Here is a 19612-nt window from a genome sequence, read left to right on the forward strand (position 1 = left end):
AGAAAATGCTCGTTATGTTGATTCACACTAAGGTTGACATCTCTTCTTTCTCTTCCTAAAAAAGGTGTCTTTCAGGAAGGTGCTGACCCTAAGAAATGGAAAATAATTTCTATTCACTATATTGATGAGTCTAGCTCAAGAGATCATGCCCTTCTAGCTTTACCTCTACTCGTTGTTCATCTCAGCAGAGTAGACATTCACAGTTAACATCTTTGCCTCTGTAATTCTTTTTACTAGGAGTAATGTAAGTATTGCACCCAAGGCTTATTGCCTGGTATTGTCCACAGATCCATTGATTTTCAACAAAATTACTACATGCTAAATGTTCAGCTGCTGGAGTCTGAAGTAGCTCCAATGAAGTCCATGGTGGTGGCTCAATTTATAGCAGTTGACTTTTTCAGTAAAGATGTGATCTTACAAGTGTTTTCAAAACCAGGTGTCATATCAGTACTTATATATTTACATTAATAAGGAAATAGGATCAGAAATTGAAAGCATTAGGCAGATATAGCTACCCACATTGCCTATAACAACAGCGTCATTGATAGAAAATGTTTCAGAAAAATGAATGTCTCACACTTCAAGAAGGGCCTCTGGAGATTTGGTGCAAAGCGCAAGTTGAACTGGCAATTACATTGATGAATACTTTAATCGTTAATAAAACAGAAGAAACTTCCATGGAACGATTATTTTATTTTTCAGGCACTCCGCCACCAATGCATTTGAGATGCATAAACAACAGATTTGGTGACGCAGTACCATAAAACACTAATGGGAACAGTTTAATGAACAATCTGTAAAGCTGAAAGAAGTAGCTGACCAAAGACTTGATTTTGTCTTCATTTACCTGGGCACCCTTTACCCCCTGTTAGCCACGCTCAGGTCGCGCAGCTCAGTCGGGGAGAGCTCTGGGGTTGGGCACATTATATTTTCCAGCAGAGCAGACAGAGGCCATGAGGGAGCAGGAGAGACACACATCTCCATCACCCCACCACTTCAGGGACAGCGCCAGGGCCAGCAAGCTGCCCTGCAGGAGAGGCAAAGTTGCTGTCTTCTTTCCCTCCCTGCTCCCTCACCCATCCCACAGTCAAGGAAGAATCGAGCCCTGGAATAGTGCTAATAGAGTACGGACAGAACAAAATGCAGAATCAGAGCCAGAAAACAAAGGATGAACAATTAGCCGGCACTGTGACAAAAATAATGAAAAAATAAATCAGTAATATTACTAAGCAACACTGTGGCAGAGGCAGAGATGTAATCAAAGTACTCCAGGGCCTGTCTAAAACTTTGGATCTTCTTCCTGAGCATTCCCTCGTACACTAGATAAGTCCTTCTGAGTCCTTTCTGATACTTTAAATGCCTTCAAATTGCAGTGGGCACTGCCAGGATTTCTTCAGTCTGCATCTCATTCAAACCCCCCTCTTTCACCCCTGGTTTCACTAGAATGTCCTGAGAAATCACTCAGACTTATGCTGTGGGCCTCTCTGCCCACCCCAGCTCAACATCTTTCATTTCTGGTCACCCCAGAACCCCCCTTACAGCATCCTTCAGAGGTCTGTATTCCCCACGTCTGCAGGCAGGAAGGCAAAAGTACTGCAGGCTGAGGCCTCCTTTGTCACAGAAGACAGAATAAGGCATCCCGTGCAAAAAAATAAATAGCGTGACAACGTGCTATTAATCAGAAACCTTCACGGTGGTGATCTTTAACACCTGAACACGTTGTTTTGCAATGTCAGTGTTTACTCCAGGTAGGAGCAGATGTGCCCTCAGACGGGCCAGCAACAGAGCTCAGCTCCGACATTATCGCTGCCCTAAATGTAGCTGCTGCAACCAGCCGTCGTCCTCCAAGGAAAAGTCAGCAGAGGGGGGGTTACAAACACGTGCAGCCAAGGGAGCTCAGAGGTATTTACATGCAGCGCAATCAAGTCCTGAACTCAGTGGCGGGGCTGAGACATCGTGCTTCCTATTCAACCTTCACCCTTTGCTGTCTTTGTCCTGGCCCTGAACATGTTTTCCCTACCTCCTCCTATGTCTGCCCATGTACCCTGCATCTCTCCCAGAGACACTTTGTCCTGGTTTCAGCTGAGAAAGAGTTAATTTTCTCCATAGTAGCTGGTACAGGGCTGTGTTTTGGGTTTGTGCTGGACACAGCGTTGCTAACACAGGGATGTTTTCGTTCCTGCTGAGCAGTGCTCACACAGAGCCAAGGCCTTTGCTGCTTCTCACACCACCCCACCAGCGAGTGGGCTGGGGGTGCACAAGGAGTTGGGAGGGGACACAGCCGGGACAGCTGACCCCAACTGACCCAAGGGATATCCCAGACCATATGACACCATGCTCAGCATATAAGGGGCTGGGGGAAGAAGAAGGGCGGGGGGGGGTGGGGGAGCAGGGAGTAGCAGTGTTTGGAGTGATGGCGTTTGTCTTCCCAAGTCATCGTTACACCTGATGGAGCCCTGCTTTCCTGGGGATGGCTGAACCCCTGCCTGCCCATGGGAAGTGGGGAATGAATTCCTTGTCTTGCTTTGCTTGTGTGCACGGTTTTTGCTTTACCTATTAAACTGTCTTTATCTCAACCCACAAGTTTTCTCATTTTTACCTTCTGATTCTCTCCCCCATCCTGCCAGGGCGGAGTGAGCGAGTGGCTGCATGGGGGTCAGCTGCTGGCTGGGGTTAAACCACGACACAGATACATAACCGAGAGCCCAGCCTCCTTCCCTTGCGTCCTAGTCTCTTCTCATACCCTTTCCCCCTCCCTTTCCTGTTGCCCAAATCCCACTGCCACCTCTCTTCGGGGTATGAAGCCTTGAGGCCAGTCCACTCTTAGACACCTAGTCCCCATAGTAGCACCATCAGTGGAGGGTAAGGTCCTTTAATTAAAAAAAAAAAAATAAAAATCAATAGGTGTGAAATGTTTGTAAACAGATTATTCTCAAAATTATCTCCAATCTCATTCTTTCTCTTAGGGGTTTTGAATTCTGGTGCTCATCACCATCATGCCACTTCTCTGATAATCTCACAATGCTACAAAAATGCTTCAGCATACTACACCAACATACTGCTTGTGAATGGTCTGCAGCACAAACCAGAAGAACTGCTAGTATTGCATTAAACCCTTAGGGAATTGGGTTTACAGATTACATAATCCAAGAATTTTTTTATATATTTAAGGGAATATCTAAATTTAACTAGGATTTGACGTATTGTCTAATCTGCAGCAACCATTAAACTGTATTCTAACCCACTTCTTTACAAGCAGCAATAATGCCATAGCCTGATGTGTTGCAACTCACCCAAAACTTCCCTTGATCTCAGCAATAACCAAAAGAGGACACTGATCTCACAAGAGAAGAACCCTGTGGATCACAGTACGAGGTGTCTGACCACAAGGGGAATATAATTTTCATTCATTATCCTGCAAGTGGGGTGGTTTGTAAATGGGCTACAGAACAACAGCATCCTCACACGGTTTTTTCAACTGAGAAATATTTAGGGTCAATCTTATTAAGTATAGAAGTACTGTTGGAAATTTAAATAGTCTTGAAGATAAGAGTACAAGTCACTTCCATCTCTAAAAAGAAGCGTTATTATCTCCTCATAAGCATGAATAGCAGCAAATGCCTCACCATGAGCAGGCATGGTATCAAAAATAGCATTTTGTTTCTATTCTTATCCTTTCATTCTTTCAAGCTACACCCATTTGCAGCTCAGCTGTTGGGACAGGAGATTTCACAGTCTAGGATTTTATGCTGCAAATACCAGAACACAAATAGTACATGCATGGTTACTGCTAACATTGGCTATGTGCCATTTTTATGAAAAAAGTCATATACCTGTGTATAACCCAAAGTGGTGTGTTTAGTGAGACAAGTGGGACTTTTTTTCCGTTATTCTCAGTTCTAAAGATGCTATCATAAATTGCAAGATTTCTGGTATTTTTCTTAAAGATCCAAGCTGACAATAAAGGTAAAAATATTTTTAGCGGTACTTTTATTTTTTTTTAAGATTAAATTCCTGATCCTCATAGCTGCTGAAATAACATTAAGATATTACCTAAGCACAAGCAGACAAAGTTCCCCATTAAACTGGCAGGGGAGATGGAGTTGCACAGCAACCATGACAGCATCGCATGACACAGGAACAAATGCCATTCAGGCTAGTGGCACTGAAACAGGGAGAAGAATCTAAAATCTACTTATATTCCTCCCAGCCCCCTCTCTTGGATGGTCTATGCCTGAAAGAAGGGCACACACACTGTTCATATATCAGAAGAACCAAAAAAAAAAAAAAAAAAAAAAAAAAAAAATTCCCAGTGACATTCTTCTTTTAAAGGGCTTTTCATTTTGTAGTCCATCTCATTATTTTTTCAGGGACCTGACTCATCATTTTGAATGTCAATTCTGGTAATTTTCACAGTCTACAGGCTTTGTCCTGTTAAATGGAACAGTCAAACTGTCTGTCTTTTCCCTTATGTTCTAGGAGTCCTGGAATTCCTCTCTAATATTTGTCATGTTCTGCAGCTTCATTTCTGTCAGACAGGAACGGGCTGAAGTCAAGCTTAGAGGAGACGTGAAGCCTTCTCTGCTATGGCAAAACGCGAGATGTAGGCTGGAGTTTCACGTACTGCTGTTTATGAGCGTGTTCTCACTCCCTCCAGTGCTTTGCTTTGCTTCATGTACTGCTTAACAACACAGGAGCTGGCACGGAGCGGGGTGGTGGATTTCTCATTACAGGCATCCCACTTCTCATTGTCATGCAATCATTGTCTGTAGATACACAATGCCAGCACATGAGCTGCCAGCAAATGATTTTCCAATTATTGCTTAAGCAAATCTATGAAATTAAATTCAAGTATGATTTCATGTAACAGTTAAATTCTGTAACCACCTGTTTCCTTTCCATGAAGAACAGTACTTCATCTCTCCTTTCTCCTCTGTCATTTTCCATCTTAATTTTCCTGCAGTGTGTGTTTAGTATGGTGTTGCTTTCCTCCTGGCATGATGACATCTCAGTTCTAAGCCATATATTGCGGTGCTATTGGCAAAAGACCTTCATCCCTGGACCATGTTCCAGGAAAACATGCTTTTTTGTACCATTTAGAAAGGACTCCCGCACCTACATCATTTTACACCTAACCTTTAACTGCTCCAGTGCAACTTAAATTGCAAGCACGGACAGGCATTGCCATCACCCATAAGGAGAGCAGGTACACAGACGTGTGTCTTGGCTATGCAACTATCACACTGGCATAGAAGTAACCACCTGCCAATATTTTTTGATCCTGTCATCCAGGAACAGCTTTATATATACAAATTGGTCTCCAGCAGCATTTCTGACTTTTTTACTTAAAACAAAGTCTTCCTTTTTATTTGAGACGCTGGAATATAGGGCTACAGAAGTGACAACCTGGGCCATCAAATCTGATCATCTCGTATCACACATAGTCACATCATCTTATCCCTTTCAACAATGATCAAGGTTCATTTAACGATACCTAGTTCCTTTCCCCGCCCCCTTCCCCCCCTCCCCCCCATGTCTGTTGGAATATTGTTCTAGAAATTCAATGTGTAGATGGCTGGAAAATTTATAATTTCCACTTTAAGTTTACTTATGGCCAGTTCAGAACCATTGGTTCTGGCAGCGTTGTCCTTCAGTCTAAGGCAGCTCTTCTGCTGTGTTTGTATTTACCTCGCCTCCAGTGCTCTTGTGTGTCAGCTGGAGACGTGCATGGCACTAGAGGAAGAAGTGAGGCAGTATGTGTTCAGGTATAATGCCCATATCCCTACTTTGCTTTAAATGCCTTATGAAGTGAAAAAGCGACTAATTTGGTGTCATTAAAATGTAAATTATTCTTTCCTTAAGCAGGATGTTCAATAGGGTTTTGACAATAGCTGTGCTAGTTGCATGACAAAGTACCCGCATTTGGCTTTGTTATTTATTTAGTAGCTTTTATTATTTGTTATGCAAAACAAGTACTTTAGACAATAGAAAAATAGAAGTATTGGACATCACGGGATAGATACTCAATCTGGATTTGTAGATTGGGAGTGAATGAGAAATAAGAGAGTGGGTGATGCGGGCGGGGGTGTGTGTGTGTGCGTGTGTGCAATTAAGAGAGTGTTAGGAAACCATCCCAATGGATGAGAAGAATCTCAGGCCATTTAATTGAAAGATCCCAAAAGGAAGGGGAGTGTGGGCGGAAGGAGAGGCAGGAGTAAGGGCAAGAAGGAAAGAAAAAGGACGGGTGAAAAGTGGGACCCAAGGACATATGGGTTCAGCCATAATGAGAACAGCTTCTTGTCCCACAAAAGGCTGCAATTTTTTAGCCTCTGAAACCATTGTTATTATTGCAACAATGCCTGTAGAAAGATGAAATTGTCAAATTCACTGGATTCACATAGCATGCAGCCACAGTTTTGGAAGTCACTGTGTCCCAGTGACATTGTGAAGTTTGATAAAGTCTAGTGATTCTAGCACTGTTTATACAATGTCTATAAGGCTTCCGCCTATAATATATAATAGCTGTCAAACCCAGAACTTCTTTAGATATGTGCTCTATTTCAGCTAGCATTTCTGCATTGATTAGTCTTCATTGGGTTTTGGATTCTTTTTTTAATATGGAAAAGTTACTTTAAGGTATATGAAGAAGTTTTATGCTGTTGGAAAGTCAGGGCAGTGACCATGGGACAGTGTGCAGTTTTCTTAACAGGATAACTACATAATTTTCTATGAAAATGTTCCTGTGCTGACTGAGATTAACTTCCAAGGGAAAACCCCCACCTTGTCAAGATCAGTATTATTCTGGTAGGAGCTGAGGTAATAAATATGATTATGTGAGGTCGAAGAGAGGGTTTCCTATGTAGTAAACAGCCATGTCAATCATGATAACAGTTTCTCTGCTCCCCCCTCTGCTAATCTGTCACATGGAAAGACAATGCTGCTAGTAAAGTCCAAATCCTCTTAAATCCCAACATTAGATTGTAAAATAAAATTGAAGTCATCAAATTAAAGTGTAGAATGCACACAGAACCATAGAACATAACATTTCCTACCACTCTGTTAGGCTAGACTGTGCCGTGCCATGGATGATTTACATGCAACAATGTCAGCAGCTATAAATGGACCTTCATTATTCTATAGCTGATAAGGTCTGTACCCCAAAATTGTTTTAGAAAACCCATGCCTGACTTTACTGTAACATGGCAACATATTCTGTAGTAGCCACGCTAAAGCTCTAACATCTGAAAGACAGTGGACTTTTTTCCCTATGAATAGTCCCAGAGGGACTACCAGTGTTACCTATGTATTTCTTTAATCTGCTTTCTATTTCCTTCCCATAGAGCAAAGAACACAGGTACAGAGGAGACTGAAAAAGTTTCAGTCAGAAAAGCTGAATTATAAAAGTGCTATAGGTTACTTCTGATGATTTATGTGAGGGATGTGGTAACCATAACTTGTACTATAACCCAAAATGATGTGTAGAGCGGTGGGAGTGCAGGGGGGAGTCAACTCAGTGCTCTGTCACTCAGCACTATGGCCACACTAGGAAGAGTTGATTTTGGAAGGTCCCGAGTAGCGGAGCTGGCACGGGAGATGATTTCATTGCAAATAAAGGTGCTGTTTTCACAGATACTCCTCTTTGGTTGCATAAGCAGGCGAGGGCTTTTTGATGTGCCACCTCATCCTGATGGCTACTTGTTGCCAAATGGAGGGGCTAGTGCCGGCCCTCAGAACAGCTGCACAAAGAGAGAGCGATCCAATAGCTTGGATTGCCTCCGTCTCGTGGTGCCCTATCCGCACAGTACTGCTCTCTAGCAGACACTCTGCCTTCGTCTGTAATCACATTTAACAATTAAATCTAGGTCAAGAGTTGAAACCATGAAGAACTAATTGTCTACGTAACTGTAAAATTTCTTGCACTGTGAGGATAAATGAAGACGGAAAACCAGATATTTTGAAAGACTTCAGGAAACTCTTCCAAGGTATTTCATTGTACTTTGAACAGGAATAACAAAAATGGGGGGAGAAATTTGTGAATTTGTGCAAATCTCCTCCCTAGAATTCCAAGTGTCTCGTTTGCCAAATTACGCAACAGCTTCTAAAATCTTTGCCTATTTTAAAAATATAATCTACTTCGTAACTCTTTCTGGCTAAATGCGCTGGCAGTATGTTACAGAGCAGAGCTCTACAACCTTATCAGGTGATTGGGACTGTTTTCTGGAGCAGCAGGCAAAAAAAAGAAGTTCGGTCCCTTTATCTTCCTGACCAATAAATTCTAGGATCAATGTCATGGATCGATATTACAACTGAGCAATATCACCTCCTGCATCGAGCTCATATGGCTGAGATGCACTGAAAATATTAAAAGTAGAGGGACACAATTAATGCAGAAAGAAAACCAAACCTTAAATAAAATCATTCCACTTTCTATCACTTTGCTAAAATAAGCTTTTTGGCAGATGTTAATATTCTGAGCTGGCTGGCAGCCTGAAATGAGTTTGCGGGAATCAGCACAAATGAGCGGCTCGGAGAGAATGTGAAGCCTCCTTGAGATTATTTACATTTTCCTGGTGTCCCAGGTGTCCACAATGGGCCAGAAAAGATACAATCCTTGCCCCCGGAACATAAAATCAGTACAGCAGTGTATACAATGCAAAATCCAGGTGTCACAGAATGTGACTGCCAGGAACAGGATTCTCGGTATCATCACACAGTGCTGCCGCTCTTTCTAAGTGCATAGCTCCCTACAAAATCCAGTCCACGCAGAGATCATTCAAGGGTCGGGAGCGGATGAGTCACAGGCGTCTGGGGGGTGACATTATGTGGGTTCTGATTTTAACTCTCATTGTGTATGTGTATGTATATAGAAAATATACACAACTTAATTTTACACAATTTTATTGAAGTGCTATAACAGTCCCCTCTTAGTTGACTGCTCTCTGCAGAGGGCTTTGAAATGAAAGTTATAGCTATTTAACTGTTTTGCAGCTCAAAGAGTGCAACTGAGACTGATCTTGACTACAGTGTAGTTGTTTGCTGAATATATCTTTGCCGTATCTCTTGACTTCTCAAAATACATGCACCTCTAAAAGCTGTTGTTACATCTCTAGTGGCAATAGCATATATTTACCATGGAATCATAGAATGGTTTGGGTTGGAAGGGACCTCAAAGACCATCTAGTTCCAACCCCCCTGCCAAGGGCAGGGACACCCTCCACTAGACCAGGTTGCCCAAAGCCTCATCCAATCTTAATATTTGAGGTATTGAGTAATGCTGGGTTTCCTCCACAAGGTTCTAGTTCCCTCTGCAATACCCAAGGTTTAAACCATTTACCCAGATGTAAATCCTCGGGCTGTACATAGCATATATAGCATGCTGTCTGAGATCAAAACAAATACCAAGGTAGTCATTTGAGCAAGCAGCAAATATCTAAAAATAGATTTGTACTCCTGAACTTACATGATTCATAGGTGGGTACATCAACCATCAACAAATCTGGCTTTATTTTCTATAACATCTCCCAGAGACTTAAATATAGATCTAGAAGTCTGCAAGCATGAGCACTGTAATTAATTATTATAAGGTAAACTATGATGAAAACCTACATCATGCCTACTATCACCAGTGAATGCAGGATGGCTTACCCCTCACTGAGAGAAGGATGAAGAGCCTCATGCTTACCACGAGGTGAGACAATTCCCAGAGCCAAGCACTGCAGTGGAGGTAACACACTGGCCAGACCCTCACTGACCCTCCCATGACTTATCTGAGCACTCATATCCTACCCCAAGTGTCTTGTTTTAGTAAAATATGGCCCATGAGATCTAGTTCCAGGTGACCTTCCAAACTCTTTTCAGAAAGGCCAGGATTGGCCTCCGAGAGCATTTAGCAGCATAAGCCATGTGTGCCTCCTGCGTAGCATATTTCCGCATTCTACGTGCAGTATGTAGGGAAGAAGAATACCACTGTCATATAATACACACACCTTGCTTCTTACTCATTAATTACCAGGAACAGTTCTAAACTCATTTTATGCAGAGAGTGGTTTATATTTATGTGAGATTAACTTGACCTTGATTTTATTAACTATGGAAATATGACAAAACAGTCTACACCACTGTCTCAGACGTGTTTGTGAAGTGGTTTAAACATTTACGGCACACTGAAAGCTGAATGTTGAATACGATGATGTCAGGCGAACTGCTGTTGGTGTGGTAGTGAAAACGGCAGCATTAAAACAATCCCAATGTACTGAAACCAATCACTAAAATATTCTTGTTTGTTTCCGCGTAGCACAGCTAAAAGCGACTGGCAACACACAGATGCATCTAGCCCAGTATCTAGAGAATAAAGACAAGTTTTTCTAATTACTTCTGACTTCAAGTTTCCATAGTCCAGAAAGTTTTCTTCACTGTAAAGTACTAAAAAATTACATGCCATGTTAGAGGCGCCAGGTAAGCCTCTATTACTGCTGTGCGACACAAATGAGAAACAATGACTTTTGCTTAGTACTCCATTGGAATACTGCTTACTCTGCTTCAAATTAATTTGCATTTAGGTGTGGGAATTTTACAAATGTGATATGACAGATCAAAATATTACTTTTCCCGCATGGACAAATGTCAGGAAAATTATCCATCTGCATTCAGAATAACACCCAACTGCACTCTTGCCTCCAATAAGATGGTGTCTGATGTCATTCAAACAAACAGATGCATTCATTTCTTTCCCAGGGTGAAACAAGAAATATTTGTAAGTGACAGCATATTTATCACTCTGCTAGTACTAGCTTCATCCTTGCATCCTATTATTTTTCTCAAACTGTTCAGGTACACCAATTTGAAACATTGCTCAACAAACATTTACTTTCTAACCTGCTTAATCCATCCAAATATTACAAGAGTCTTATCAAGGAATTTCCACAAGCATTAAGTAAAAGGAGGAAGTGCTGTGTTATTATTTGTTTATTTAACATCCTAAAGAACACAGCTGTCCTGAACCTCAATCCATAATAATTCCTTAATGAAAATACAGGTCACAAACACAATGCCCAGTCAGAAGAAACTACCTTCTAAACTAATCTGTGTTACAGATGAGTAAATTCACTAAACAGCCTGTTAAACAAATACTGTCATGTTTTCTTTCCACAATGCAAGAAAGGTAAGGGCTGAGAAGCATTCCCAGGAATGAGTAAAACACAATAATTACTTTTTTTTTTAAACAATTGTAAGAGCAATAATACAGTGCTTTGCATCTTTGGCTACCTATATTAAGCGATTAACGGTGCACAGTAAGCTGAATGACAAATAAATACTGCAGATTATTTGCTGCTGTTCATGCCTGCGCAATACAATTCTGATTCTCTGCATATGTCCCATTTCATCAGGTCATATCAAATCACATTTTGTCAGTGTCTATTAATTCAGCCTAAATCCAGTCACAGGACACACGTCAATGGACTTAGTATTAAAAAATGCTTTCCGTAATTCCAGTTATTTTTGAATGTGAATAGATACATCCAATTACCCAGTGATGTACACGTCAAGTTTATTGCATTGCAAGCATGTTTTTACTTAAGGTGTTGAGCAGCCATTTAAAATACTGTTCCCCTTTACTTTTAAATTGCAGCCCAGACACTATGAAGCCATTGATTTGCTCTCTTTGTGAGAGGAGTGACTTGAGCTAACGCTAATGGGAGTTATTGAGGCGTACCATTAAAGTTTTAGACAGCCTGAAGTTTCCAACAAGACTAAGAGGTACCGCTGTGCCACTTACAGACTACTTTGCAAAAAGTAAAAGCTTAGAAAGGAACATAGGCAAATTTTCCTTCTACCCTGCCACGATTAAGTCTCATTTCAGTTGTTCCCATGGGACGACAAAAAATTAAATATGTACATTATGTTCTGTAAGCATAGTTACCTCCAGAACAACAGGGAGTGAGGGGAAAGAAGAGGATGAAGAGAAAAAAAAACTGGTTTACCTGATACTGTACAACACTTTTCCAGTTTTAGAAATCCTCAGCAATTTGTTGTCTGTTGTGACATCATGGAAGTTTGCTCCCTTCTCATTGGCAAAGAATAAATCCGGCTTCCAAATAGAGTCCAACATAGAAGGATCCAAATCCAGGGAATCATCAGGATATTCACTGTAAGCCAGACGTGAGTCGTTCCACTGCTGTCTCAAAAAAATGTTCACTCTGTAGTCCTACAGAAATGCCATGTAAAAAGGTTACTAAGCCACTTACCAAAACTGGAAGCCCACTTTAGCTTTCTTTATGCTTTTAGACTTACTACAGTACCAGTGTTACAGCAAACATTTGTTATCCTTTGAACATAAGAGTTGCCATTTGAAAATAAAGCAGTCTAAATGCTGTATTGAACCAACCAAACACAAGTGGCATATTTTCCAAATCAAAATTGCTTCAGTGATGAAAAAAATACTAACTGCAACTTCCAATATTAAGTATAACCCTCTTTCAAATGCTATGGATTAACTCAGAGGTACTTAGAAAGTCAAAAAGCACTGCAGCTAGATAAATACAATTTTGACAAAGATTCTATAAAACTACTAATTTAAATAAATTGCTTCCAATATGTAAATCAATTATTTCTAATGTACTCATGAATAGTTGCTAATTCCAGTGAAGCCAGATTTGTATAGAAGAAATTAAATCAGCACTTCTTATTTACTGTTTGTATCCTTCTTCTATCTACCGTATGCTTTTCTCTGTATGTTCCTTCATTCACTCCTCCCTCTCTGCATCCCATTAAAATCGTTCTAATTGCATTCTTCTGCTCAGTGGTCTGCTAGTCACAACTGGGAAAGGCAGCAATTACTTAGAGGTTCATTTAGAACCAATATTAACACTGTGTCAAGAACTGGCTGTTAAAGGGGAGTGTGAAAAGAGCTTTTAGGGTCTAAACTCTCTGGAGGGAATGGAAAGAAGCTAATGCTTATTCTCCTTATCCTGGATTTCCAAAGTCAGCAAATAATAGCTTCATCTCCCCCAGCTTTCCCTGCTATTATAGCATATTTACCAGAAATTGCTACATTTAACTTGCTTGTGAACACTCTCTTAGAAATATATCTACTCTTCCTCTAAAAGGAAAAATTTTAATAATATTTATATTGATTATATTATCTGAAGGAATATATTATCAAATAATTCTGCCAACTGTAGAACCCCCTCACATTTAGGATTTGCTTTGTGGTAGCACTGTGCTTTTGACTTGGAAAATGTGTGAGCTGACCTGGGTTTAATTAGGCCACCGAACTGCATAGTCTAAAGAACTTATCATCCTTGAAATGTAAATAAATACTCTCACTCTGATTAGAGCTGCAGAAAGCAGCCTGCCCAATATGCACGCTCTGTGAATGAGCCCCCTCCAAGCTTCAGCATTTCCCAGCCTTCGGTCAGTAGGTTGGTGACAAGGTGTGCTGCTGCCCTGATGGAATATTTCTCACATCCAAACTGATGCAACTTTTTAACCCAATGGGATGATGCTTTACAATCTCACTAGGAATGTGATTTTTCTTGCTTTCTTTGTCATTTTCACTTTGCTGTTGGGTAGATGTGAGTCAAAACAGGAATGTCTACTAATCAGAGCAAGACAGACCTGAGAGAGATCTCAAGAACAGCACATTTATTAAAGAGACTTACAAAAGCCTCTATCTGTTTTTCACAAGCTGCTGTACTTTTTATGACGGTGTCATTTCATACAGTTAAAGATCAAATAGCTACTTGCGGTTCTGAGCTTCTAAAATGTCATCACATCTTATGAAGATACACTGCTGCTAAACATACTTTCCCTTGTTTCTTGGTCTTAGAAACTGAGAATGTCTTATAAGTTTATATGGGACAGTTTTATTTGGAAATCCAGGAAAGCACTTGATTTTCATTCTGCAGAAAAGATGGCAGGACCTGTCATCAGCAACTGCTGATAGAATAAAACTGCTGCAATTGGTTGTGCAACTGCCTTTAATTTTTCTTTGAAATAAGTAATGAAGTCTATGGAAAGCAGATGGATTTTTTCCCCCCCATGACATAGAAATCATAAATATATCAAATCAGTGAATTGTTTAGAAATATCTAAAAATAAATGTGCTTTCGTGAACTTCAATAGTTGATGATTTAGATAAGAAAAAACTGTCTGAAAAATCCTTATTCATAGAAGAGCTTGCATATGATGATATATATTATACCAAAAACATAAATAATGCCAATAGGATTACACTACATTTTTCAATATGTACCTTCATAAATATATCAGAGCCTTCACACCAATACACTTAGAAATGGTTTCTCTCTGCAAGCTTTCTTGTCAGAAGCAAAACAGCACTGAGATCTTTGTTTATGTCTCAAAAGCATTGCATATAAATATATATGTATGTATAGATATTTTAATAAGAAATAAAAATGGAAATATAACACGCAAATCACAAAACCATCATTACTTTTTTCTCCTGTGCTTGCAGTATAAGCAGTTGAGAGGGATGTGTGTTTACAGAAGTCAGACCTAATCATGTGTAGAATTTTGAATTTATTCTTCCTGTGCTAACATTGTAACTATCTTCTGAAGAAAAATTCTCCTGAGAACAGTATCACAACATGGAGCTCAGGCAGACTACAGTGTGTATTTTGCAAATTCCTGAGGGTAGAAGTGGGTGGACTGTAGTAATGCACTCCTACACAACCACGAGTACACCTGCTCCACAAATTCTTTCTGACAGCACCACTGCTCTGAACGAGGATTGTGGACCTGAAGATTCAATCTCAGTTGCAGCACCGATGCCAGCAATAGCTCAAGGCAACTCAGATGAAGAGTTTTCCTCTGTTCTCAAGCCATAAGATCAGAGTAATACTAACATACTGAAGGAATATCCATCTGATTAGTTTTAGTAGATTTATCTGAAGATTTAGGGACTCAGTCCACAGATATTATTAATTTGTGTTACAGGAATCTAGATAGAAATGGTCTTTCAGTAAATCCATGGTCACCAGATCCACCGCCCAGAGCTTCAGCAAAGCTCTGGGTCCCTTTGGTCTCTCTTTCACTGTCATGGCACTGCCCCGCTCCCTCTTCAGTACTCCTTTCTGTCTCTGAACCGACGTTGATCTTAGATCTTAGCCTTCCTCCCATCTTCCCCTCCAACAGCGTTGATCATCCAGGTTTTGAGTCAGATGTCTGAGGGAAACAGCAGACTTAGCTGGCTTTCCATGCATAGGAGGGGCTTGCCAAAGAGACTACTCTCTAAATCCTAAATATGAATGCTAACTGAAAAGTAGTGGTTTAATGGCCTATTTCAAGGCCATGTGACAGAAAAGCACTTGGTTACCTATGTACCTAAGCATGCAAGGTGTCCCCAAGGGCTTCAGTGGGAGTCTCTTATGCATTAAAACCATATTTGTGGATTAATCAGGATCTAACGAGCTGGTTTGTAATTATGTTTTTTTTCTGGTGGGAAGATAATATCATACAGCCAGTCACAGCCAAGCTTTATTGCTCCTAAAATTTTAAAAGGAATGGCAAATATTTCTGCTAACATAAGTATTCAAAACACAACTGGAGTTTGATGCATTTACCCCAACAGAAAACCTGCTGCATAGCGTCAGTCATTGATTATAGGGCATAACGATAATAATGATGTCCTCACCGCTAGTCATTTCTGTAATTAACAATTAGCTTGTCAATGTACAAACTGGTCTTAGCTTCTCCTACAGCTGATAGCTAAAAAATCCTGGTCATTAGCAGCACTGAACATCTGAATTCTTTGGGACTCTGCCCAGCCTGATGTAGATTACTCATCTGTGACACTCAACTGCAGTCATGCTGTACAGTGAATTTTCTGCTGAATACTGCATGTGTGAATGCTTCCAAAAATAGATACAGAGCTTACTGGCATAACTGCTTTATTCAGTGAAGTTACTCAGGAACGTATTTTTCTCTTTCTCTGCAAGTTAGGGCTTAAATGAAAGACAAGTGAATCAATGAAGAAAATTTCCTATGATTCCATCCTGACTCTGGGCTTTTTTTACCGGTTTTATTTTGGTATAATATATATCATTATAATATGGAAGAAAACCATCTCTTCTGGAGGAAAAAAAAAATCGATTGTGATACTGTCCCATATGTGCATTATAATGCAGAAAGTCTAATACATATGCATTTTGTTTCCCTAGATCTTTGGGAACAAAACTCGTGAAGACTCTATGGGATTCATCTGCTTGGAGAGAACCAGCACAAAATCCTGTTTTATTTCTGAATGAAAGGTTTTAGTTTTTAGAAGGATATACTGAATAGAAGAGTTGTGCTGGCCTTTAACATGGGGATGAGTTTCATCCTGGCATCTGTCCTAATCAGAAAACAGAAGCTACTCCTGCTAATGTTATTGAGAACCTGGTTTACTGAATTTAGTAGGTCTGGGACTGTAATCCTGTTTGCCATATTCATTTCTCCTACTGAAAGCTTCTCTAAACAAGTTTTCATCTCCCAACTTTCCAGTGAGCTGCTGTAGACCATCCAAGTTATATTCTGTTAACGTCCCTTCGGTACATACACATGGTTTCACTAAGCATTCCTGTCCTCTGAGACAGGAATGTCTCCATTGAATTTACAATCCAGCGGTTTAAGTGAATCTTTTAGTTTTATCTCAAAACCATCAAGAACATTTTATAGGGGAAAAAAAGAATCCTAGGAGTCAAACAAAATTCATTATTTATCACGAGGGACGCCAACATTTTTACCACACGATTGCATCTATTTCAGAAAGACAAAGTAGATGTCTGCCTCTCAGAGCAGTTTTAAAACATCCTAAAACTAGTCACACTAGTCATTAAAGAAGTGACAGCATTAAGAAAATCAATATCAAACCATTGAACAGCATCTAAGAGAAATCTTTCCACACTTTTGACAGGTATTATGAACAAAGCAAAATAAGAAAGCCAATAGTCTTTGTTTTCATCTACTTGAATGTTTGGCTGTTTTCAGCAGAATGTGTTAATGAACATTGGAAAGGTACACATTAACATATTTGATAGAAGGTAAAATGCAATGAGGGGATTCAATCAAAGCAATGAAGGAGTCTAATTAATGCAATCAGCATTAGGTCGTGCAAATATTTTCATTGAATGCCATCTTGTAAAGCCAGTGACGTGCAGGGGTTTTGCTACTCAACACTATGCTGATGTCTTTACACGCTAGGATCAACAGACATGGCTGGGTAGAAAAGGTCACAGTCATAGCTATCTTCTCAGAATCCTTTCAACATAGGAAAACAAATGAAGTTTTCAAAAACACTGAAAAATGAGTCTGTTGACAATTATCTGACATAAAGCCATGCTTTTTCCTGTCATTTTTAACTTGATTGTAGTTTTCTTTTAAGGTCTTTTTAAAATATTTCAGATACATACACTAAAGCAATAACTTATCTGTTTCCCACACCATTTAAGAAAGCAACTTGCCCTAGCAATAATTTGCCCTTTATCTCTAGAAAACATTAAATAACAGGGTAGTTTTTAACATAAAAATATTTAGGAGCAGAAGATTTGTATTCCTACATTCCTTTGGCGCCATTTTCCAAAAATGATGGCATGGATTTCAATTGAATTTAAATGAAGCATTTGAATATTAAATAAAATAGTTCAGTTGGGCTATATATCTGCTCTTCCTTCATAATGCAAGGATTGCAAGGCAGTATCTATCCAATTTTATTAAAAAAAAAAAAAAATAATTCTTTGGTATACCTTAAGTCCTTTTGTGGGTAGCAAGTTCATTTTTAGTTACCAAAAATTCAGTCCTACAGGATGCTAATCACCTTTATTGCCTCTGGATGTAGCAAATACAGAAAGACCTGGACACTGTGTAGGAATCCCCAGAAAAGAGAGTTGTGAAACTACGTTGTAATTCCTTCAGAAGTGTCCATAGTGTCCTGAGGCAATGAGATTAACTCTTGCAAAATTTCAATGAAGGTGAGAGCACCCATTTTCAGTTTATTTTGCGGCAGCAGTGACTGGAAGAGTTGAAAGTCAAGCTGCAATTTGTCACTAGACCCTTTCTAGAATGAGTTTAACCCCCTTCTTGTATAGGAGCACCTGATAATTATTATAGGTTTATCACAGTATTATAAGAAAGCCATCAAAAATATCTCTCTGGACTAACTCCAGTAGTCAGGTGTATGCATGCTTGAATAAATAACTGATCTTTTTTGTTCATTGTTTGAAAAAGAAGACTGAAAAACTCAGTCTTTTTAAATAGACTCAGAAAAAATATTTTTCATTTTTCTCACCAAATCTTAAAAAAAAAAAAACACTTCTAGACTAAAAAAGAAAAATGTTGGACTAAAATTTCCATTTCCAATTTTTTAGCTTGATTTTGTTAATCCTAAATTTTGGCAATTTTTAAATGAAAAATCTCATCTTGAAATGGTACTATTTATTTCATATATATATCAAAATTAAAACTCTGACATTTTCACCTTGTTTTTTTGACTGATAACGTTTTTTGAATTCAGCCAAAATATACATTTTAGCCAGCTGGTATCCCATCATTTCCTAGTACCAACTTAACCCTCAAAATACCCAAGTCTCCTTAACAGCCCCATATTTCACTCGTTTGATTCAAGTTATGCATTCACTTCAGTTACTGATGTGCCTGCAATTCACAGAGATTTAGCTAAGTTAAACAAACAAGACCGTTCTGGTAGCTCTGTCAGCACAGTCTGCAGCAGCATATAATTCAGCATGTGGTGTAAGACCCACTCAAAATATGGAGTACTTGGCAGGGAGCCCCACAGCTAAGCTCTAGCCATTCCTCTGCCTCTTTCCTGCGAATAAAACCTGAGAAAGCCGGTTTGCACACACCGATATTTGCTGCCGTCACGGTCACCGCAGGCTATGGTGCAGTCACCGCGTGTGTATGTTTAGACTTTGCGGCTGAGTTTAATAATTTATGTATCTCTTTATATAGTTATTTTATATTTATTTTATTTTAATTCAGGCAGGGTTTTGGTAGCTTAGTAACTTAGTAAACGTCCCCACGTCCTGAGCATCTCTATTCTACATTACATCCCACTCCTTCACAAGATGGCTTCAATGACCAGTCCCACTCACCATTGTAGTTTCTGCTATTGAACCAAAGCTGTTGATAAATATGTTGCAGGTAACATTTACAGGAGGACCTGCAAGTTGAACAATAAATAGAAAAATTGACAGGTTGTGTTCATGACATATATTAAGTATTGTTGTTCGCTTGCCAATGGCATCATAGCACTTACCATTGTGGTTTCTGTGACTGATCCAAAACTGTTGATAAAAATATTGCAAGTAACGTTTACTGGAGGACCTGTGGAATGCAATAAAAACGTTGCAATATACATTGAAACAAAATTACAGATCCCTCAGCCTCCGTACAATCTGGTACAGATGTGGCTGAAAACAAGTAGAAAGTGAGTTTTCCCAAGCAGATCATGTAAATAACGATCGAAAGAAAAACATTATCAACAATAATTTAATTAAACCAGTTTCACTGGAAGTTGTTGTATAACTACGCAGAGCTACATCCTTCCATTTAAGGGTTTATGAGGAGAGCTGAGTAAGGGCATGAGCGCAACAGC

At 39.6% G+C, this 19612-nt stretch overlaps 1 protein-coding gene across 3 annotated transcripts in view; it reads right to left on the reverse strand.

The window, feature by feature from the left end:
* The window catches only part of GLRA2 (glycine receptor alpha 2), a 134258-nt gene that overhangs the window by 91417 nt on the left and 23229 nt on the right, over nucleotides 1–19612 (reverse strand). For 2 of the 3 annotated variants that reach the window (XM_054838929.1, XM_054838950.1), the window contains 2 exons: nucleotides 19274–19341; nucleotides 11982–12205 (listed from right to left, as the gene is read on the reverse strand). In XM_054838929.1, coding sequence (XP_054694904.1) covers nucleotides 11982–12205; nucleotides 19274–19341 — 292 coding nt within the window. The remainder of the gene's footprint in view (nucleotides 1–11981; nucleotides 12206–19273; nucleotides 19342–19612) is intronic. The other variant, XM_054838940.1, reaches the window with a different exon arrangement.

This window comes from Grus americana, chromosome 1 (genome assembly GCF_028858705.1).
Source record: "Grus americana isolate bGruAme1 chromosome 1, bGruAme1.mat, whole genome shotgun sequence".
NCBI classification, from domain to species: Eukaryota; Metazoa; Chordata; class Aves; order Gruiformes; family Gruidae; genus Grus; species Grus americana.